This window comes from Megalopta genalis, chromosome 1 (assembly GCF_051020955.1).
Source record: "Megalopta genalis isolate 19385.01 chromosome 1, iyMegGena1_principal, whole genome shotgun sequence".
NCBI classification, from domain to species: Eukaryota; Metazoa; Arthropoda; class Insecta; order Hymenoptera; family Halictidae; genus Megalopta; species Megalopta genalis.
Genome location: NC_135013.1, coordinates 8741173 through 8765806, shown reverse-complemented (window position 1 = coordinate 8765806; position 24634 = coordinate 8741173). Strand labels below are relative to the sequence as shown.

Sequence of the window (24634 nt, the reverse complement as noted above, 5' to 3'; positions counted from 1 at the left end):
ACCTTTCGGCTCTTGTACGACCACTGGAGGGAATATTCGCAGGTGCCATTTTCGGGCGAGCATCGTCTCGGATAGTGCCATTCGCCTTGGCAGGTTCCAACCGGCGTGGGTGCTTCACCGTCGACCAACTCTGGCCTATTTTTCTCCTCTGAAAGTGTTTAGAGAGCAACGATTAATGTAAACATTAATACAAGACGCATCATAAACGAGAATTTATTGAATTCTTTCGACTCGAGAAAACGGAACAAATGATCGTCAAGTTGAACGATTAATATGGGAAAGATATTTTTGTCTAGAAATTATTAATATTAATATAATATTAATATTTTATTTGGAAATTATGACTTTTTACCTAGAAATTATTAATATTAATATAATATTAATATTTTATTTAGAAATTATGACTTTTTACCTAGAAATTATTAATATTAATATAATATTAATATTTTATTTAGAAATTATGACTTTTCATCTAGAAATTATTAATATTAATATAATATTAATATTTTATTTAGAAATTATGACTTTTCATCTAGAAATTATTAATATTAATATAATATTAATATTTTATTTAGAAATTATGACTTTTTACCTAGAAATTATTAATATTAATATAATATTAATATTTTATTTAGAAATTATGACTTTTTACCTGGAAATTATTAATATTAATATAATATTAATATTTTATTTAGAAATTATGACTTTTTACCTGGAAATTATTAATATTAATATAATATTAATGTTTTATTTAGAAATTATGACTTTTTACCTAGAAATTATTAATATTAATATAATATTAATATTTTATTTAGAAATTATGACTTTTTACCTAGAAATTATTAATATTAATATAATATTAATATTTTATTTAGAAATTATGACTTTTTACCTAGAAATTATTAACATTAATATAATATTAATGTTTTATTTCGAAATTACGACTCTTATAACTGTCGTGGATAATTTTTATTTTGCAGAAAAATCTGCGATCTAGTCGTTATCTCAATGAAATCATAATAAGAAAACATAATTAACCCTTTGCGCTGTGATTCTTTAACAGCTATGTTGATTAACTCTTCTTCGTTCTTAATAATTTACAATTTACTTTCATTCCTAAATTTTAATAGCAGAAAAATCTGTCTCGATTCACCGATAAATAAATAAAATTCACATTTAGTAGATCATGTGTGAAATCTCCCTCCAGTCTGACTCGTTACAGCGCAAGGGGTTAAATTATGTTTTTGGTGTAATTATAATTTCAATGATAACGACAAGATCGCGGATTTTTATGCAGAAAATAAACTATCCAAGTTAAGCGTAAGAATCGCAAGTTCGACGTAAACATCGGTTCCCCTTTTAATCAATTTAACAAATTGTACAATAATATAAAGACATTTTAATATTAATTTAACGTCTTCGCAGTTTAACGTTAAGTCCACTATTCGTTACTCTAGTCATTTTTTGTAAAAAATGCATAAACTCCACGGTCTAATAATGCCGTATATAAAATAAGAAATAAAAAAATAGCGCATCGATGTACCGAAGAAATTGAGGCAATATTATTATTGTATATAATATAATATTAATATTATAATATATAATTAATATATATTAATAATATATTATATTATATACAGCAATAATATTGCCTCAATTTCATTATAATATATTTTATTAATATTATATTATTAATATTAATATTATATTATATTATTATTGATATTATAATATTATATTATTATAATAATTAATATAATTCAATATAATTATTGTACAATAATACAAAGACATTTTAATATTAATTTAATGTCTTCGCAGTTTCGCGTTGAGTCCACTATTCGTTACTCTAGTCATTTTTTGTAAAAAATGCATAAACTCCACGGTCTAATAATGCCGTATATAAAATAAGAAATAAAAAAATAGCACATCGATGTACCGAAGAAATTGAGGCAATATTATTATTGTATATAATATAATAATTAATATTATATATATTATTAATATTATATTATATTATAATATAATAATTAATATTATATTATATTATTATAATAATATTAATTTTTTTCTGAAAAATGCATAAACTCGAAAACAAAAAAAATAGCGCATCGATGTACCGAAGAAATTGAGGCAATATTATTATTGTATATAGTATAATTAATATTATATTATATCATAATATATTATATTATACCATAATATATTTTATTAATATTATATTATATAATATTAATATTATATTATATTATTATAATAATTAATTTTTTTTTCTGAAAAATGCATAAACTCGAAAACAGAAAAAAATAGCGCATCGATGTACCGAAGAAATTGAGGCTCAGAGCCCCCCTCTGCGAGCCGTGGCCGTGATACTTGAGCTCGTCCGGTTTGTAGAAGTCTTTCACGCCGACCTTGGCCTTCTCGATGCCGCTGGGCGGATTATGGACGTACTTGCCGGGTTCCTGTCCCTTCGCCCATATCACCTGCATGTTCCCATCGACGATTTCGTGATCGGTCGGCTCGTTCGCGGCCAATTTCCGTCGGAACAGTATCGTGGTGACGCCGTCCTTTTCGTAACCCATGGCGGCGGTAAGGGTGTCCCTGCCGCCCCAATAGTCGTCCTTCCTGGGCGTCGACCGGTCCCTGGTGTAATAGTCGCCTATCCTGTGACTGTCGCCTCGCGCCGATCCGATTATTATGTCGGTGCAGTCCATGGGGTTGAAGTCGTGTTTCGGCGTGTACTTGTGCACCGGTCCGGGCAGGATCGCTTCAGGATCACGAACAACCAGGTCAGATTAAGCCGAGCTATTAGGCTTATAATTATTAATCCCGTTCGCGTTCGCGATCGAGCGAACGATGACTTGTGCTCGGGACTATGTTACGGTTATGTTTTACGGTCGCTTAAAATATTCGAGGCAGCGTTCTCGAGTTGTACGTTGACGCTCTCGGGTCCGTCGTGGAGCTTGTGACGAGAGCGAGCTGTGATTATGCTTTCGAAATTATGGTCGCCATCCCTGGCAGCGTATATTCGATCGAAAAGATCAGAGAAATTTGAGACGGCCGACTCTCGAGAGAAAAGAATTTTTATTCGGTTTCTTTGTTTCTTGGATATATATATATATCCAATATATATATATATATCCAATATAATATATATATATATATATATATATATATATATATATATATATATATATCTAATGTTGTTAAACTTGGCTTGGCTCAATGACAGTGCTTAAGTTAATTGAACCCTTTCACGGATCAGCGACAAATTTTCTTATCACATGTTTCACACAGTAAACCAAGCATACTTGCTTTTATATCATTGCTTTCTTTATACGATGCTATACTATAGTATATATTACTTATATATTATATATATTGTATTATAATATTATGTAATATTATATACAGGGTGTCCCAAAAATGTCTCGCAATCCGGAAATGGCGGGTTCCTCGGATCATTTGAAGCAACTTCTTCCTTTACAAAAATGTTCTCCAAGGCACCGTTAACGAGTTATTAACGAAAAACAGTGACCAACAAGAATCGAGTACCGCCTCGACCGCTGGCGCCGCTGGTTCGGCCGCCTCGCGCCAGCTGAGCTGCGATTTGACCGCCTAGACCGCTGGCGCCGCTGGCTCGGCCGCCTCGCGCCAGCTGAGCTCGCCTCCCATTGGTCACTGTTTTTCGTTAATAACTCGTTAATGGTGCCTCGGAGAAAATTTTTGTAAAGGAAGAAGTTGCTTCAAATGACCTGAGGAACCCGCCACTTTCGGATTGCGAGACATTTTTGGGACACCCTGTATATTATATGCATTATATTATAATATTATATAATATTATATATATTATATACATTATGTTATAATAATATACAATATTATATATATTATATACATTATGTTATAATAATGTACAATATTATATATATTATATACATTATGTTATAATAATATTATATTATATCGTATTATATATATATATAGTATATATATTAGTATTATATCGTATTATATATATATAGTATATATATTAGTATTATATTATATTATAGTATATACATATATTATATACTTTATATTATATTATACTATATTTTTATGATTGCGCGCCCGTCTTTATCGTAATCGAAAATATTTGAGAACTCCGACGACGAGTTTTACTTGTCCTCGATCGGATATTTTCTGCCAGGGGTTGTGGATGACTTGATTATGGTACTAATGAGCTATTATCCTCGATAGAGATAGAGAGACCTCGACTGCCGGTTTCTGTTCATTGGTCGTCGCCATTGTCATTTACGGTGTACGAATCTGTCTGTGGATGGATAGATTGTACAGAATATGCGAGCAACAATAGTTGTATATTATAGTGAATTAAAGAGGGGCGCAAGTAGCGACTGTACTGTCGCAGAACCATTGCTAAGATATTAATGCGGAAGCGACAAAGGAAGCTGATATATAATACCAAGAAAGACGCACACAAATCGCCTCGACTTGATCAACGTTCTACGTTCACCTAGTTTCCATGAACGAGTGCGCTCGCACGTCGTGTTAGTACTACTGATTACGTGGAATACGTTATTAATGGAACTTGTACGTTACTTCTTATCAGCTACCTAGAACTGCTACTGGATCGCTACACGTTTTGTCGACGAGATACATACTGTTTCGCCCTCCGTTCAAGGGAAATCAAACGCATTACATTGGGAACGTATACAGAGAGACATTTGGGTAACTAACAAATACGAAGGGAAATGTGTGGTTCGAACTGTATTAACCGATGTCGGCTATGTACAGGGGTGTCCCATTTTAATCGATACAGAAATAAGGTACAGTAATTTCTCCCGGAAATGCCGAATTTCGGGTTGCTTTGAATTTTCCCTGTGCTGGTTCTACGCCTGTGTAATTTATTGCTACGTCGATGATAAGGGTCGACGGAGTCGGTCAAGCTGTGAATCGTGGCGTGAGGCCTCCGAATTGCCTTCGAATCGTAGCATGAGACCTCTGAATTGTCTTCGAATCGTGGCATGTGGCCGCCAAATTGCTTTCGAACCTTCGAATCGTGGCATAAGGTCTTCGAATTGCCTTCGAATCGTGGCACGAGGCCTCCGAATTGCCTTCGAACCTTCGAATCGTGGCATAAGGCCTCTGAATTGTCTTCGAATCGTGGCATGTGGCCTCCGAATTGCCTTCGAACCTTCGAATCGTGGCATAAGGCCTCCGAATTGCCTTCGAACCTTCGAATCATGGCATAAGGCCTCCGAATTGCTTTCGAACCTTCGAATCGTGGCATGAGACCTCCGAATTGCCTTTGAATCGTGGCATAAGGCCTCCGAATTGCCTTCGAACCTTCAAATCGTGGCATAAGGCCTCCGAATTGCCTTCGAATCGTGACATAAGGCCTCCAAATTGCCTTCGAATCGTGGCATGAGGCCTCCGAATTGCCTTCGAATCGTGGCATGTGGCCTCCAAATTGCCTTCGAACCTTCAAATCATGGCATAAGGCCTCCGAATTGCCTTCTAATTGTGGCATGTGGCCTCCGAATTGCCTTCGAATCGTGGCATAAGGCCTCCAAATTGCTTTCGAATCGTGGCACGAGGCCTCCGAATTGCCTTCGAACCTTCGAATCGTGGCATAAGGCCTCCGAATTGCCTTCGAATCGTGTAAAGTGACCTCAGAATTGCCTTCGAATCGTGGCAAAAAATTAGAAACAAAAAAGTTAAGTCATCGTTTTCATTCTAGCATTTCTATGTATTTTTTGCCGACTGTCCCGAGTTTCTATAAAAACGAGCCGCGATACTCGAAGAATCGCGACTTCGTATTCTCAGATCTGCCGGTCTCAATTCCGACCACCGAACATTTCTGTTGGAGAAATTACTGTACTTAGAATTACTGTATTAGAAACTATACACGATCGTGTGCGATTTAAGTCGAAGATTTGAGAAGTGGACGTGAAATAAATCTAAGGTGACTGTGTGATACTGGGTGCACACTCTTCAAATCTTCGACAATTTTTTCGCCTTATAACAGAGTGTTCTTTAGCGTGTGAAATGTACTTTTGCTCGGAAACAGGTAGACTGTCTTGTCTAATATATAGTGTTTATCTCGTAGAACTGTCACTTTGAACCATTAGACAAAATTATTAACACGCTGAGTGCCGCGTAGGTCACATATGGATGATACTAATTTTTAACTAGGCTTCAAAATTCATTTTATTACAATATATGCTAACAAACTGAATGTTACTAGAACTTTTAGAATGCATAAGAGTTGAATTAATAATTACTATGGTACATTCTAAATACCTAGGATGACGATGATTAACCCTTGGATGACGGGCGCCGGGTCCATTTGGACCCAGAGTTACAAACATTCCATCTAAATTCTAATTTCGTGGCAGCCATATGTAATTATTAAATATTCATATTGAATATATTATATATATATATATTATTATATATTATAATATAATAATATATATAATATTATAATGTATTATAATAATTATATAATAAATATATATATATATATATATATATATATATATATATATTAATATAATAATAAATATATAATTATATATTATTATAATTATTATAATAATATATATAAATATATATATAATATATTATATATATTATTATATTATATATATATATATATATATATATATATATATATATATATTAAAAATGTCCGCCATCCAAGAATTAAAAGACTGACGAATTTGCGAATTTTTGAGGTTGATACACAATTTTCATGTTTTAGAATATTTTTTTTCGATACACGGCACTTAACATGTTATCTTGTGGCAGATAAAATGTCAATTGTTCTCGATGAAATATTACCGACACACACACGCACAAAATATCGACGAATACTCTGTAAAAAGCAGTAGTCTCGAGAACAACGTGGACGGATTAAAATGTGCCTAGCAACCCTATGCGAATAGTGAAAGCGCGGGTGTCAGTAGATGAGGAGAGAAGCGTCGAGACTGGTCTGATTAGTTCGTTACCTTTTGTGGCGCTCGACCTGAGGCCCGAAATCGGCTCCGGTTCCGAGGTGGGTTCAGACTTTGGCTCCGGCTCTGACTTTGGGTGTGGCTCGGAGTTGGGTTCCGGTTCAGACTTTGGCTCTGGTTCGGAACTGGGTTCCGGTTCGGACTTTGGTTCTGGTTCTGACTTGGGTTCGGGTTCGGATTTAGGTTCGGGTTCGGATTTAGGTTCCGGCTCGGATTTAGGTTCGGGTTCCGATTTAGGTTCTGGTTCGGATTTAGGTTCCGGCTCGGATTTAGGTTCGGGTTCGGATTTAGGTTCGGGTTCGGATTTAGGTTCGGGTTCGGATTTAGGTTCGGGTTCCGATTTAGGTTCGGGTTCGGATTTAGGTTCCGGCGTGGCATTGGGTTCCGAATAGGCTCTGGCTTGTGCTTTGGAAATCGTTTTCAATTGAGACCGCGTTTCCGGGCTCGAGACAGATTTTGAAACGGATATTAGCTCTGCGTCGGACCTTGGCTCCGGTTTCGGTGTAGGTTCGGGTTCGGATTTCGGTTCAGGCTCGGATTTCGGTTCGGGTTCGGACTTCGGTTCAGGTTCGGGTTCAGGCTCGGACTTCGGTTCAGGTTCGGACACGGGCTCTGATTTGGGTTCGGGCGTGGTGTCGGTGCTGTCGACAGTGCTCGGCTCGGCGACGGGTTCCCCTGTGCAACAAAGCATCGATCGTCGTGCAACTACCTACTGCATATACCTCTTACGGACCACCACCTTGTGCGTAGTGTCTCGAACGAGAATAGGGCAATACACTACTACTTATTCAAAAGCTAACTACATGTTTTCTACTGTATAACGTTACGGGAAGCGTGGGTGTAGTCTTTGACCGGTAAAGTTCCTTTAAGCATCGATACGTACCGTTTGTAGAGGTTGCCGCGGAATCCGGAGACCGCTTTTTACGCCCTGCAGAAAAATATTAAACACGTTCTTAATTATTGAATGCGATTATATGAAATCCCTTTGCTCTGGAGGGCTTGCACAATTATAATAATATTAATAATAATAATGTAATAATATTAAATCTTCCACAAAATTTTAACGTTCTTTGAACGATTTAAAAATAATAGTAATAACAAGGTGCATTTGCTTTTAATCAGAAATGTATTATGGTGATCTAAACAACGTGTGGATGATCTAATACGAAGCAACAATCTGGACTCGCAAAGTTATGCACCCTCGTCGGAGCAAAAGGGTTAATGCGATTGCATCTGCAATCGGATTACAGTAATTTCTCCCTAATTCGCGGTCAAATTGCGCGAGAGATAATTGAGAATTGTCCGAGAATGGATAATTTGGGACGAGGAGATACGATTACGGAGACACGTCTCGTTTTCATAGTTATCGATTGTCGACAACTATAAAAATCCCCTCTTCCCAAGTTGTCAATTTTTGTTTACAAACCGAGGAACAATTTACCGTACCTGAGCGCGAATTAGGGAGAAATTACTATAATTTACGCACGATGATTGTCGACTGTCGCCAATTGCGGAATATTTCGCGCGATGTGCTCTTGTTCACGACTTTGTTGCGATACAAAGGCCGAGTAGCATATCATCCTCACGGTGACAATTAACTAACCTGGTAATTAATCTTAACCGTTTGAGTCCCAGGGGGTATTGAAAAAACACCGTCGAAGAATCGTAAACAGCGCAGCCGCGCTTTCTCTAAACGAGCACGAAAAGACCCAAGCAACGCGCTGGCGCTTGTTTTATTTCATGTCGAGAAATAGCAAGCGGCGCGATAACAATGAATTAAAAATTTTTATTTTGTAATGTATTATTGCATTATTATAGTATTATTCTACCTATCGTAAAATGTACTATTTGCATTAAAAGGAGCTGCGCGATGTACTTGTTTCGGTAAATCCGAGCGCGCTTCGACAATCAGTAACGCAGCGTCGGTTGTCCACAATGTTCGAAATGCGCTGGGTTTTCTCGACAGAAAATCTCAACAGCGCGGTCGCGCTGCTTGGGACTCGAACGATTAATAAGAGATAATCGTGGGATCGTTGCTGCGGAAACAGAAACGATGTCACCGAATCGTTCAATAAAGAACCCGCATTTATCGGATATCGCCGTAGCGGATTCGCGTCAGCTAAGCGATTCGTCTTCGCGTGCCAACTCGCGAAGATGTCGGTGTTTCTGGCATTACTGTAAAGGACACAATAACGCGCGTTCGCAAATCACGGTTGGAACGAAATTAACGCCGCGCAGAAATACAGTAATGTCTTTCTAATCGACGCCCGGATTGCGCACAAAAATGGACAATTTGGGAAGAGGAGATACGATTATTCGAGCCTTGCGGTTTATTGTTATAGTTGTAAATTGTCCACAATTATAGAAACGAGCCGCGAGGCTCGTATAATCGTATCTCCTCTTCCCAAATTGTCCATTTTAGTGGACAATCTGAGCGTCGGTAAGAGAGACATTATTATATCGCTTATTATTGCATCATTATAGTATTATTCTACCTACTGTAAAATGTACTATTTGCATTAAAAGCGCGATGTACTTGCTTCGGTAAATCCGAGCGCGCTTCGACAGAAAATCTCAACAGCGCGATCGCGTTGTTTGGGACTCGAACGGTTAAAAATGATCGATCGAACAGCAACAATCAGCCGACAATCATCGCGCGCGGATGCAGAGGCAATCGAGCGGAAAGAAAACTGGATATTCGCCTTGCTTCGTGCTGACGCGATAAGTCACGCTGGTCTGCACGGTGACATCAGCGTCGGACCGCGGAGTCGCGGCCAACGAAGTAAGATCATGAGCTTTGGCCGATCTCCTCTTGGCACCGGACCGTTCCGTTCCCGCCTCGGGCTCGGGCTCGGGCTCGGGCTCGGGTTCCGGTTTCGGCTCGGCCTTCGGCTCGGACTCGGGTTCCGGTTCCGATTTTGGCTCGGGCCGCGGCAGCGGCTCCCCTTTCGGTTTTTCTTGAATCTCGGGGAAAGCTCGACAGGCCGGTGTCAAGTCGTTTGGTCGCCAGCCAACGCCGACCCAGCTCGTCCCGTTTACTACCATAACGCCCTCGAGTTCTTTGCTCTCCTTGAGTATGCGCCAGTAAAACGTGAAGTTGTCCGAGAACTTCCTCATCGTGTACGCGTCGAGGTCCACGTCGATCGTCTTGATCGGCGACTCTGCAAATAAATTCGTACGTGAACGCTCGAGACGCAAGTTAGCTCGAAGATGCGGCGAATGGGGATATTTGAATGCTTATTATGCTTCGACTGACATGTCGACGATCTTAGAAATTGCATAGAATCGGTGCAATCTATTTAATCAAATTGAAATTGAAAAGCTATGTTCCCACGACGTCGATGATTTGTTTCAGCATTTATATATTTTACGGATGCTAATAAAATTGGAGAGATGTAATAAATCTGCGTAAAAATTAATTTTTCTGTTCTGAGCAAATAATTTTGTTACTCGTACGTGGGTGACGTAACAGTCGAAGGGCTAACTTGAAGCATACTAAAAGTAAGTAGAATGGATTCCATGAATAATCACGGTTCTATTGGGTTGGCAACTAAGTAATTGCCGATTTGTTCAATGAAATGAAAAATTTTTTTTACTTGGAACGAAGTTTCATCTGTAATGTATTTTCCATTTTGTTCGATGACCTTTTGCCATCTCTCTGACAACTTGAAAATTCCACGCTCGTAGAAAGTCTGATCCTTTTCGGCCAAAAACTGAGTTCAGTGAGATTTTACAGCGTCATCATCGTTAAAAGTTTTACCACGAAGGGAGTTGTCCAGGGATCGAAATAAGTGGTAATCCGATGGCGCGAGATCAGGGCTATATGATGGGTGTAACATCAATTCCCAACCAATATCCATCAATTTTTGCCGAGTGGACAAAGACGTGTGCGGCCTAGCATTGTCCTGCTGGAAAATGACACCTTTACGATCGACCAATTCTGGTCGCTTTTCCTTGACCGCTGCATTCAATTTGTCCAGTTGCTAACATTCACGGATAATAAAAAATAACATAATAATAATAATAATAATAATTTTATAATATAACATTTACGGATATCATAAAAATGGGAGTGAGAGACATCTATAACTGAAATCGGCAATTACTTAGTTGCCAACCCAATATTTGCTGTCGAAGTCATTTTAACTCTAAATCCCAAATTGTTTTGGTTTTTACCTACAGTATTTCCATTTTATATATATTTAGATTTAACCCTTTACACTCGAAGAATTGAAATAATTTTTCTGACATACGCTGTCTCTATTTTATACGACAGAGCGCATTTTACGCGTGTGAAATTGAGTCTTGTGACTTATACAACAGTTATACTTTTAACAATTCTTCGAATCTAAATTTTGTCGATGTAAGAAGAATTATTTTGGAATGTGATACAAACGTTTTTTAGCGGTGCCTCGGAGTCACCACTCGTGCGCAAAGGGTTAATACATTCTACGCATATAAAATCCTGTTTCGTGACTCATACAACAGTTACGCTTTTAACAGTTCTTCGAATATAACCGAACTCGTTGTAACCATTTTTACGAACACAACGTGAGTCACAAATTGACTGTGTCTCCCTAATTGACGCTCAGATTGTGCACAAAAATGGACAATTCGAGAAGAGGAGATACCATTACTCGAGCCTTGCAACTCGTTTTTATAGTTGTTGACAATCGATAACCATAAAAAACGAGCCACGAGGCTCGAACAATCGTATCTCCTTTTCCAAAATTGTCCATTTTTGTGGACAATCTGAGCGTCAATTAGAGAGACATTGCTGTATAGCAATTCTCAGTGATGATATATAATATGATATATATAATGATATATATATATATAATAATAATATATATATATATATATTATAATATAATATATATATATATATTATAATATAATATATATATATATATTATAATATAATATAATATAATAATAATATAATATATATGAATATATATATATATTCATATATATTATTTTTATTATTATTATAATTATAATATATATGAATAATAATAATAATATTATTTTTTTTTTTTATTATTAATATGAATTATTATATATGAATTTTAATATTATTATATATATTCTTGAAACACGGTAGCTCGGCTAGACTAAAAGGACCCTAGTGGGGCCCTAGTGTCTTCGTGCGTCCTAAACGACTGGATCGAACTTTCTTGGACGGCATCCGAAATCCTACGGTGAAACTTACTTTTGGCGCAACCAGGACCGAACCATCCAATGTTGCAGTAACAGTGCTTGGTGGGCGCGGTCGTGCCGCCATTGTCGATGCACGTGCCCTGGATACCGCAATCCGAGTCGTCCAGGCATTCCTCCTTAAATTCGCACCTAGCGCCATGATACAGCCGATCGCATCTGCAACGACCCAGAAGATATCGGCCGTGACCGCTGCAATCTTCCCTGTAGGCCTTCCTATCGACGATCTAATCGACACAAATCATACATCGTAAACGTACAGCAACTACAGTAATGTCTCTCTAATCGACGCTTAGATTGTCCACGAAAATGGACAACTCGGGGAGAGGGGATACGATTGTTCGAGCTTTGCGACTCGTTTTTATAGTCACGAATTGTCAAAAACAACTATAAAAATGAGCTGCAAGGCTCGAATAATCGCATCTGCTCTCCCCAAATTGTTCATTTTTGTGCAAAATCTGAGCGTCAGTTAGAGAGACATTACTATACAGCAAATTATTCCTAATTGACGCCCGGCTTGGAAACAAAAATAGAGAATTTCGGAAAAGAATATACGATTATTCGAGCTTCCCGTCACTTTTTTTTATAGTTGTTGACAATCGGTCTCGAATAATCGTATCTTCTCTTCCCAAATTGTCCATTTTTTTTTTATTTTACAGCAAATTCTTCCTAATTGACACCCGGCTTGGACATAAAAATGGACAATTTGAGAAGAGGAGACGCGATTGTTCGAGCCTTGCGGTTCGTTTTTATAATTTTGTATTGTCAACAACTATGAGAAAGAGCTACAGCGCTCGAATAATCGTATCTCCTCTTCTCAAATTTTCCATTTTTGTGCAAAATCTAAGCGTCAGTTAGAGAGACATTACTATACAGCAAATTATTCCTAATTGACGCCCGGCTTGGAAACAAAAATGGACAATTTGAGAAGACGAGACGCGATTGTTCGAGCCTTGCGGTTCGTTTTTATAGTCACGAATTGTCAACAACAACTATAAAAATGAGCTGCAAGGCTCGTATCTTATCTTCCGAAATTGTCCACTTTTGTGCACAATCTAAGCGGGTCGATTAGAGAGACATTACTGTATGAGGAAGGAAATAAGAATATGAACATGCATAAGAACATGCATTAGTATGAAAGATGATATAGAATGGAATTTAATATAAATGTAACTAAAATTAAATATAATATGAAATGAAATTCTTGTGCAGTTATACCACTGATTACAGTCAATTCTCCCCAATTTTCTTTCAGCTTACAAACAAAAGTGGGCAATTTGGGAGGAGGAGATACGATTTTTCGAGCCTTGCGGTTCGTTTTTATAGTTTCGAATTGTCAACAACTATAAGAACGAGCTACAGCGCTCGAATAATCGCATCTGCTCTCCCCAAATTGTTCATTTTTTGCAAAATCTGAGCGTCAGATAGGGAGATATTACTATACAGCAAATTCTTCCTAATTGACACCCGGCTTGGAAACAAAAATGGACAACTTGGGAAGAGAAGACGCGATTGTTCGAACTTTGCAGCTCGTTTTTATAGTTACAAACTATCAACAACTATAAACGAACCGCAAGGCTCGAATAATCGCATCTGCTCTCCTCAAATTGTTCATTTTTTGCAAAATCTGAGCGTCAGATAGGGAGACATTACTATACAGCAAATTCTTCCTAATTGACGCCCGGCTTGGAAACAAAAATAGAGAATTTCGGAAAAGAATATACGATTATTCGAGCTTCCCGTCACTTTTTTTTATAGTTGTTGACAATCGGTCTCGAATAATCGTATCTTCTCTTCCCAAATTGTCCATTTTTTTTTTTTTTTTTGTGCACAATCTGAGCGTCAGTTAGGGAGACATTACTATACAGCAAATTCTTCATAATTGACGACCGGCTTTGAAACAAAAATAGAGAATTTCGGAAGAGAATATACGATTATTCGAGCCTTGCGGTTCGTTTTTATAGTTACAAATTGTCAACAACTGCAAAAACGAACCGCAAGGCTCGAATAATCGCATCTCCTCTCCCCAAATTATCCATTTTTGTGCAAAATCTGTCAGTTAGGGAGACATTACTGTAACCCGAAATCGGACCAAATATGCCCGATCGATCGGATATATCGTCCCGATCGGGGATGATCAAGCTCTCTTACATCGATATCGGCGCAGGACCAAAATCTGTAGCTCGCGCCCCACTCCTCCGCTTCGCGAAGAAGTCGGATCGTACAGTCCGTGCAGGTGAAATTCTGGGGTAAATGCACCGCATAGATCTGCGCCCTGAAAATCGACACATTCATGTTTCTCCATTTTCTATTCGTGTCTTCTCGCGACGTCGATGAACTCACGTGGCGTCGTCCTCGACGAATTCGCTGTTCTTTGTCACCGGTGTCAAATCGACCAGCGGCCTGTCGAGGGCGTCCAGGATTTGCAATCGAAATCCTCCCTGGAACATAAACAAACGGAACGATGATCGGCCAAACTCTACTTCTGCGACCATCGAAAAGGAGATTATATATACATATATATATATAGTTTCCGAGAGAAACAATTTTTACGCTTCCGAATAACTCCTCTATTTACAAAAAAAAGATATATATATATTTTTTATATTATAATATTATTTATATTATTTATTTATTATTATATATTACTATTATTTATTTATTTATTATAATATTTATTTGTATTATTTTTATATTATAATATAAAAATAATATAAATAAATATTATAATAAATAATATATAATTTATTTATATTATTTTTATATTATATATATATAATAATCGCATATAAATATTATATAAATATTATAATAAATAAATAAATAATAATAATATATAATAAATAAATAATATAAATAATATTATAATATAAAAAATAGATATATGTATATATATTTTTTTTTTTGTAAATAGAGGAGTTATTCGGAAGCGTAAAAATTGTTTCTCTCGGAAACTAGAGAGAGGAAATTAAGCCGCGGAAGAACGACCGCAGAGCTGCGCAAAGAGCTAACAGGATCGGGTTAATGCCGTTGCGTTTGGAAACGCAGCCAAGTTACGGACGGAATCGTTTTAGTTCCAATGAGTGAACTTCCGCGCGGTTTCGTTCGCCACGCTCGCGTCGGAAGCGAGAAACGGTCAAGAGGACGTTGAGACATCGATCGTACTCGGATAGCGGTATCGAGCGAGCTTATCGCGGAATCGGTGACATAGGTAGAAACCGGCCTCGCGTTCGATCGCCAACCAAAAAACGGGTTGCGAGCTTTTTCCGCCAAATACGACGACGACGACGACTACGACGACGTCCCGACGCGATTCCGCCGTTATGAAATTCTTGCAGGAAAAACTCACGGAGACTCACGGTCGTGGACAAGTATTTTTAAAGACACTTTTAATTAATTAATTTAATTATTAAAACGGAATAACTTGTCCAAAATCGGTTCACACGGTTTGAATATTTTATATGTCGAAATTGAACGAATCGACAAGAATAATCACATTTTTCAATTTTTCTATTTTTCTAATATTATAATATTTATAATAATATTATAATAATATTATAATACATGTTATATACATATATTATATTATATTATATTATAAATATTATAATATTAGAAAAAGAGAAAAATTGAAAAATGTAATTATTCTTGACGATTCGTTTAATATTTATATTATAATATTATATTATAAATATTATAATATTTATACTATAATAATATAATATATTATATACAATGAATAATTATATAATATATATTAAATAAAAAAATATATAATATAATATTATAATATTTATAATATAAATAAATATAATATTATAATATTATGATATAAAATATTATATAAATATAATATAGAATAAATAAATATATAAAGTATAGTAGAGTAATATATCATAATATAATATAAAGTATAGTAAAGTAAGTAAATATATAAAGTATAGTAAAAATAAATATATAATATTTATATAATATTTTATATTAAATATTTTATATTATATAAATATATTTAATATTTTCTTCATATATTTTCTAAATATATTTCTAATGCTTTCTATCGAGAATTTAAACAACGCATTTTTTACACCCTATTAAGTTGCATACGCGCTGAAAATTTCGTCGAAATTAATTAATAACGTGCTACGGCACGTCAAGTGCCGTATTTCAAGCATTTCAAAAAACAATTCCTCTCGTTTGGTTCGATTTTCGAAAATTTTAATTTAATCTTCTATCAAGCAGAGGTTAAGAGCGTCCGACATCCTGTCGACATTTAATCGAATAAATTCCCAGCAGCAGGTGAACTCTCTCCCATAACAGCCGCCGATCGATTCAGCCATCGACCGTATTATCGTTCCGACACCTTCGATGTAGATCGAAGGAAAAAGAGGACCGTTATTAATCGAGCCGTGCTTGGGAACAATATGCGCGTTCTTTTCATGCGTCACGTTCCGTGAGCACAACCGTACGATGTTCCTCCTAAGCGAGAGATAACGTGTAATTACTTTCAGGCTGTCAACCATCGTGAGCGATCGTCGCGGACGCCGAAAAGCCGTTATCGAAAATGTCAAGTTCAAGGCCAGGCTTTCTTAATTACAACGATACCGGCTAAATTACAGATTGCTCACATTTAAATAACCCTGCATAAATAAATCTGGTTGTGATACAACGTGATGGATTCGAGTTGGTTTCTCGTTCTAGGAGAAGCAGATTTCCAATAAGTGGTATGCGCGTGCAGTCAAGCGTGAATGAGAACTTATCTCAATTAATTTACGAAGAGAAGTGCTCAGGGCGGTTTCCCGCGCTCGAATTATCGCTGTTCCGCGACTGGATTGTAGCGACATCTGCGGCGCATGGTGAAAAAATAGATAAAAACGGTTTTAAGTGTTAGATATATATATATATATATATATATATATATATATATATATATATATATATAATGAAATTAAAAAAAAAAAAATAAAATTAAAAATTTAAACTAAATTAGATAGATAATCATACGGCTATATTTGTTATGAAATAACAGCGATACATTATTTCTAGTTACATTTTAACGGTAGCGAGTTAAAAATATTTAAATGCATTTTAAAAACAGCCTATCACAGGTGTTAGAAATTTTGAAAAATGCTCGAAACCGTTCCCCGTGCTTGAAGCATAATTTGAAGACTGTATTGCAGCGCCATCTGCGGCGCGCAGTGAAAAATGAATAAAAGCGATATTAAGCGATTTGCATTCTATTGGCTTGGGGAATAAGTTCGTAGCGTTTTTATTTGAAGGCGATTTTCTTTGTTGTTTTCGTTAAGCTCGTGAGGCACCCAGGCTCACAATTTTTCGGCAAATCCCATTGAACGAAGATGATTGAGAATCGTTTTATGACCGCAGTTCATTTTTTCGGCCAATTCACGACTTGTTCGGTGACCGTCCTCCTTTAAAAGTGCTTCGAGACGCTCTTCGTCGAATTCGGAAGGTCTTCCGCTGCGGGGCGTGTCGTCGACGTCAAAATCGCGATTTTTGGACTTCGCAAACCATTTCCGTGCTGTAGACTCGCCTATGACACCTTCTCCGTATACGTTGCAAATGTCCCGGGCTGCTTCGGCAGCTTTTTGGCCTCGATGAAAAGCGAAGAGAAGCTGTCGAAAATGTTGCTTTTTATCTCCTGGATATTTCATTTCTAAGCCTCAAAAGTAATAAAAAATTAAATTACTCAAAAAGACGATTAGCACAGTTTTGTCGAGCAGAAAGAGCTCTATCGAATGAATATTATACACTTTGTCGAACAGCAAAAAATCGTTGTAAAATAAAAGAAAATATAAAAACGCTACGATCTTATTCCCCAACCCAATATATTACACTTCGGACTGGTACATTGTACAGCATTGCGTGAAGCGTTTAACAATGCAAAGAGACTCTCAAGGATTTCTCGGTCTTTTAAGAACATCGTGATGAACAATCGAAGGGAACGAACGAAGTGAAAACGAACATGTTGTTTCAATTTCAATAATTTTAATAGATCGAGAATTGTTGTTAATATTTTTCTAAGTCACTGTTCTGTCGGAAGTTCAAGTCTTTTAAGAGAATCGTGGGAAACGGAAGTGAAAACGAACATGCAGTTTCAATTTCAATAATTTTCATAGATCGAGAATTGTTGTTAATATTTTTCTAAGTCACTGTTTTGTCGGAAGTTCAAATCTTTTAAGAGAATCGTGGGAAACGGAAGTGAAATTTGCATTCGACATAAATAGTCGTACGTATTCACTATTTGATAATAGTCCTGTATTATTTTTTAAGAACCGCAAATGAAAATATAAATTATATATAACATAATAATAATGAAAAATATAAATTCATACGAGACACCGTCTCAACTAATTCAATTATTTAAACGCGTCGGGAACAGTTTTCCACGCTAGAGCCATAATTTGAAGACTGTAGTTCAGCGCCATCTGCGGCGCGCAGTGAAAAATGAATAAAAACGATATTAAGCGATTTGCATTCTACATAAACAGTCGTACGTATTTACTATTCGATAATAGTCCTGTATTATTTTTTAAGTACCGCAAATGAAAATATAAATTATATATAACATAATAATAATGGAAAATATAAATTCATACGAGACACCGTCCCAACTAATTCAAATATTTAATCGCGTCGGGGAACAGTTTTCCACGCTGGAGTCATAATTTGAAGGACTGCATTGCAGCGTCATCTGCGCCGGTAATCGCAGGAACGCGTAGGTTTCACTCGCGGCTAATGTTTCCTAAGACGCGGAACACGTCACCGCGACCGGTGTTATAAAATACAATGCTCGGAACGCATTTGCGAGCGGAATGGAATCCGTTCACTGGAGATGCTTGTCACTTTTGATGAAAGTCTGCCCGCCGGTCGTATAATAATCTCCGGCGAGAGAGTTTGAAATGTTTTCCAGCGGCGCGCGACGATTGCGCCGCCAGTCGAGACGCGGGCGCGGGGAAGGGGAAGAGGCGGTTCCGCGGAGTGGTACCGCTTCGCACGGCGTACACACCTGCACCCAGTGTTATTGTCGAATTTTTCTCATGCCGGGGATATTTTCGTGTGCAGAATCCGGCGGACGCCTATGCTACGGCTACGCCATTTCAAACCAGTTACTAAACAGAGGAAAACCTGCGGGAACACGTACGTAAGTTCGTTACATTTCTCAGAAGAAAGTCGCGTTGTGTCCGCGACGGATTCGTGGATTGGTTCGTATGCGGCCTCGAAGCCGCTGTACAAATTCTTCGACAATAAACCTATCGACTTGATTGAAAATGGCTGGTTTTAAAATGGCTTTGAAAAAAAAATCAATTTTTTTAAAATGTAAAAAAACAATTTAGAACATTGTCTTGGCAAAACTATTGAAAAGGATACAAAAATAATCAAAATTTTAATTTTAATTTTGGATTTTGATATACTGCGCTTTTGTTCCGTGGAAAAAGGCTATATTTTATTCTTGAAGAAATTTATTTTCAATTCTCGATTATACTCGAGTGTGAAAAAAAATATATATATATGGTATATAGCATATATATAGCATACATATTATTATATCATTATATAGCATTATAGCATTATAGCATATATGTATAAAATACAACGCCGCTCGAATTGTCTCGAGTGTGCACAGTTTGGCCTGTTCAGCGCGCTCGAATTAACTCGAGCGTGCAAGTTAAGGGGTTAATAATAGAAATCCTTTCGTTGGGAAAATGGTGAAAGGTCTAAACGAATACAATCTTGTCGTTCTTACGAACCAACACATTTTAGGTTACTTTTCGGGCTCGATAGGTTTAGCGTTAAATCTGCATTATCCATAAAGAATCAGATACTATTGCAAAAGAAGGAACCTTCCTTGCCTTGCTCTTGGGTTAAAAGCTACCTATAGCAGTCTACTCGATTGGTTATTTTGAGATAACCTCAAACGACATAGGTTAACACTAAACCTACCACGGTCAAAATGACCGATTTTTCATTTCACGATACTACAAACTTTCGAGACTTCTTCGTGGAAAATGATTGAATAAATTATATTATTGAAACAAGTCTCATAATTAAAACTTTACAAAATCCAAGTGAATTCAATCTTTTCACTCTTACGAGTCAACGCAAGCTAATCATCGTTACAGGTCGCTTGGTTTAGTGTTAAACAAACGCCGATTTCTTCCGTTGTAAAAGGGTCGTCCACCTATTAGTCACTTCCCATGGAACAAAGGGGGACGTGACCATTGTCTCGCGGTCTAGCGTAGCCGGAACAGAGATTTTCGTTTTGGCCGCGACTTCTTTATGACGCAATTATTCGCGAATTCCTGCGAACAATTTCGATCGTTCCTTCACGGCTCGACGACTTTTCCATGCAACGGGCCCACCGCGCCGGAGCTTTGGCTTCGATCCGAGTCATTGGCGACTGCCGAGTTACGGTACCCGACATACCGACGTGTTCGAGGTAGGTAGTGGGGGGAGGTACAAAGCGTGCGCGGAGGGGGTCCAGGCTCTCTCTCTCGGATCCACGCACGCATCCACGTTATTCCACATGCAAAGCGGCTCTACCCCATGCCCACTGCCACCTTCTTCCCGACGGCCTAACTACCTATCTACGAAAGGTACGCGTCGCGTCGCGAGTGTGTACCCGCGAACGCGCGGCGGGCCTCGCTTCTGAATTATTCAACAAGCATCACCTTGAGCGACGTCCAAGCAAGCGTAGGCCGGGGCTCAGCCTCTGCCTTTTCTTTCCCTTTCGTAGACCACGCGCGGACAAATTCGTGATGTCTTTCACGATGACTCGCGGCGACGCGACGCGAGGAATATGAATGTCGCCCGGTGCCCGTTGTGTTTTAGGTTAGGGATACTCCACGCGGCCACGGGGTTACTTCGTGCCGGTAAGAGAAAACGAAATTCTTCCAGCTTCTGCTTTCTGATACGTATCGCGACAAATTCAATCGTATATTTCTTTGAATTGCCGAATTGTAAACGCAATTTACTTTACTTTGATCGTAAAGTATACTTTTTGGGAGGAGACGACGTGTTTACTCGTCGTTGTTGTCTTTCTTGTTTGTATATTTTATTATTATTTGAGAATTTTTAAGTTTATAGTAACAAGAACTTATAATATAATATAATATATATTATATTATTAATAATAAATAATTAATTTCTGAAAAGTTCTTGTTACTATAAACTTAAAAATTCCCAAATAATAATAAAATACATAAACAAGAAAGACAACAACGACGAGTAAATACGTCGTCTCTTCCCAAAGTATACTTTATTATTATTAGTATTATTATTAGTATTATTATTAATATATATAATATATTATTAAATTAATTATTAATAATATAAATTTATTATTAATAAAAGTTCCTCGTTTTTCATAAAATTTGTAATTTTGCCCTGCGTTCGTCGTGTATACACGTCATCGCCTGATTTTAATTCCGCACGCTGCGAGCGGTTTCTAACCCTTAAAGGACCAAAACTATTTATTTCCAGTTTACACACTGCCAAGTCCAGACTGTTTCTCAGACGAAGAGAAATTTTGTCCTGCAAATTTTTCTATCAAATATAGAGAAGAGATATTCATTTCTTAAATAAAACTTCGTTGATATATTTTCATCGAAACAATCGTGCCTATTCTTCCAATGTTTATTTTTATGTTTTATTGATTTTTGCCGCGTGTATGGCGGCATTGGACCGTTAAGGGTTAAAACTAAATTCGACACTTAACTGGTTAATGTATTAGGGGGACCGGAAAGTAATGTCGTTTCTGCGCATGTCAGTATTCCTTTTCTTTTGCATACTAAAAATTTGCATACTAAATGAAAAAAGGTTGTTGATAATGAGGGTAATTACATCATTGATTGAAAATAATAACTAGTTAAAAATTTATCTGTTTGAATTTTATGTAAACAAACGACATAACTTTTCGGTCCCCCTAATATTTATATAAGATCAAGTCTTTAAATGTTTTTAATACGTCATATGCCATCTGGGTTGTTCATCATTTGTGCAACTATCTCTGAGGTACGCGTGAACGTTCTTGAAATACGTATACATAATGAGGTGAAATGAGAGACATAACCTTGTAAGGACAAGGAACACTCGTAAGGAAACAGTTCTTGGAATAGAGTGGCCAACTATTGCGACTATTAGTGTACGTTGAAGGTCTTCTTTCGAATCACGGCTGCTTTTGTAAGAACGCTATAAGGTTGTGAAGAGATTTCATCTTCTTACTGTTCACCAAAGGATCCCTAATTAAAAACCCAACGAAAGCAACACGCGACGATGGATGTATGCAATTAATATCGATACACGTCACAGCGTATGCGCAGCTATAACTTCCATGAATAATTCAGAACGCGTTACGAAGTTATTTACCGATCCGATTATAATAATCTCTCGTACCGATGTAATTAGCTAGACAACTCGCGGATCCGTCTTGGTATTTGCAATGAATATTTATGAAATTATACAGGGTGTCCCAAAAATGTCTCGCAATGCGGGAATGGCGGGTTCCTCGGATCATTTGAAGCAACTTCTTCCTTTACAAAAATGTTCTCCGAGGCACCGTTAACGAGTTATTAACGAAAAAGCAGTGACCAATAAGAATCGAGTACAGCTGACGCGAGGTGGCCCAGCCAACCAGCGCACGAAGCCCAGTACCGCTCATTGGTTCGGTCGCCTCGCGCCAGCCGAGCTCGCCACGCATTGGTCACTGCTTCTCGTTAATAACTCGTTAACGGTGACTCGGAGAAAATTTTTGTAAAGGAGAAAGTTGCTTCGAATGACCGAGGAGCCCGCCACTTTCGGAATGCGAGACATTTTTGGGACATATATTTTTATATTCACACATATTTATAATATGTGTGAATATAAAAATATATACATAATGAATATAAAATGAATATAAAATGAATATAATATAATTTATTATATAATGAATATAAAATGAATATAAAAATTATACATAATATACATATAACACACATATTTTTATATTCGATAGATATTCATTCATTTTTATATTTGATTTTATATTCACACATATTTATAATATGTGTGAATATAAAAATATATACATAATGAATATCAAATGAATATCAAATGAATATAATATAATTTATTATATAATGAATATAAAATGAATATAAAAATATATACATAATATACATATAACACATATTTTTATATTTGATAGATATTCATTCGTTTTTATATTCACACATATTTATAATATGTGTGAATATAAATAATTATTATAATATAATATAATTATATTAATATAATATATAATATAATATAATTTATTATATAATGAATATAAAAATGAATATAAAAATATATACATATAACACACATATGTTTATATTTGATAAATACGTAACGCGCAGTGTTCCCGTGAGCGGCGGACACTGTGCCTACCACAAGGCGACCTTGGCGTTAGCCTAAAAAGAATTCCGCGTGTGTACAAACGGCGAGAGAGGTTCGTGCTCGCGCGCGGGCTCGTGTTAGGCCGGCACGAATGCGGGAAACGAGGCGAAATAATAAAATGCCAGGCCGGTTTTCTTCGAGTCTCGCGTAGGTCGTGATATTCGCTTTTCGATTGCGAGTTTCCTCGACGCTTTTCCGCGCAGCTGCGCGCGCAGGCGTTAACGGTCTTACCAGTGGCGCGCGAAGCACGTGCACACGCGGAGGAATTACCGACCGGTTACGCCGGAACAATTTCGCAGCTTTCTTTTTCTGCCACCGGCTAACGAAATTCACCAACCGATTCAATTATCCCGGCTCCGGGTAAAAGTGGCGTGGTGTCGAGAGTCGGGACGCGATAAAGCAGTGGAGAATTAACGGGATGCGGTGGTTTAAATCGTTGATATATACACGAGCGGTCGCGACATGAAAAACTCATCGTATCCTCGGAGAGATACACAACGTAACAACGACTACACTCACCCGATGGGGATAAGCCAGATGCCAAGTGACGTTGAAATTACTACCGGACAGTAATGTGGTCTTGATATCGCCTGAAACATGAAAACACGTTCATTAAGGTTAGTTTACCATTAGCGCTTGTCGGCGAGTAAACGGTTAATCAGCATTAACATCTTTACGCAACCGCAGTTTATATATGCCGATTCAAATGGTATTTGTATCAATTTGTACAGTTTTTTTAATTAGACACGTCGTTCGTTTCATTTTCAAGTAGATCGTTCATGCTCTTTGCAGATGAGGATTTTCTCGAGCAATGCGTACAATCATTTTTCTCGGAGAAATGGCGACTATTTATCTAACCAAAAAATATATATATCATATATATCATATATAAAAATATCTTATGCAGCGATTAAAATATCTGTACCAATTTGTACACTCTTTAATTAGACACATGG

The 24634-nt window shown here is 37.1% G+C and overlaps 1 protein-coding gene across 1 annotated transcript in view; it reads right to left on the bottom strand.

The window, feature by feature from the left end:
* Nucleotides 1–24634, bottom strand: part of LOC117228789 (DOMON-like domain-containing protein nahoda) — a 106587-nt gene that overhangs the window by 46431 nt on the left and 35522 nt on the right. The window contains exons 3-11 of the mRNA XM_076528576.1: nucleotides 24198–24268; nucleotides 14586–14683; nucleotides 14394–14517; nucleotides 12238–12469; nucleotides 9725–10183; nucleotides 7906–7950; nucleotides 7017–7697; nucleotides 2324–2767; nucleotides 3–148 (exon numbers count right to left, since the gene is read on the bottom strand). Coding sequence (XP_076384691.1) covers nucleotides 3–148; nucleotides 2324–2767; nucleotides 7017–7697; nucleotides 7906–7950; nucleotides 9725–10183; nucleotides 12238–12469; nucleotides 14394–14517; nucleotides 14586–14683; nucleotides 24198–24268 — 2300 coding nt within the window. The remainder of the gene's footprint in view (nucleotides 1–2; nucleotides 149–2323; nucleotides 2768–7016; nucleotides 7698–7905; nucleotides 7951–9724; nucleotides 10184–12237; nucleotides 12470–14393; nucleotides 14518–14585; nucleotides 14684–24197; nucleotides 24269–24634) is intronic.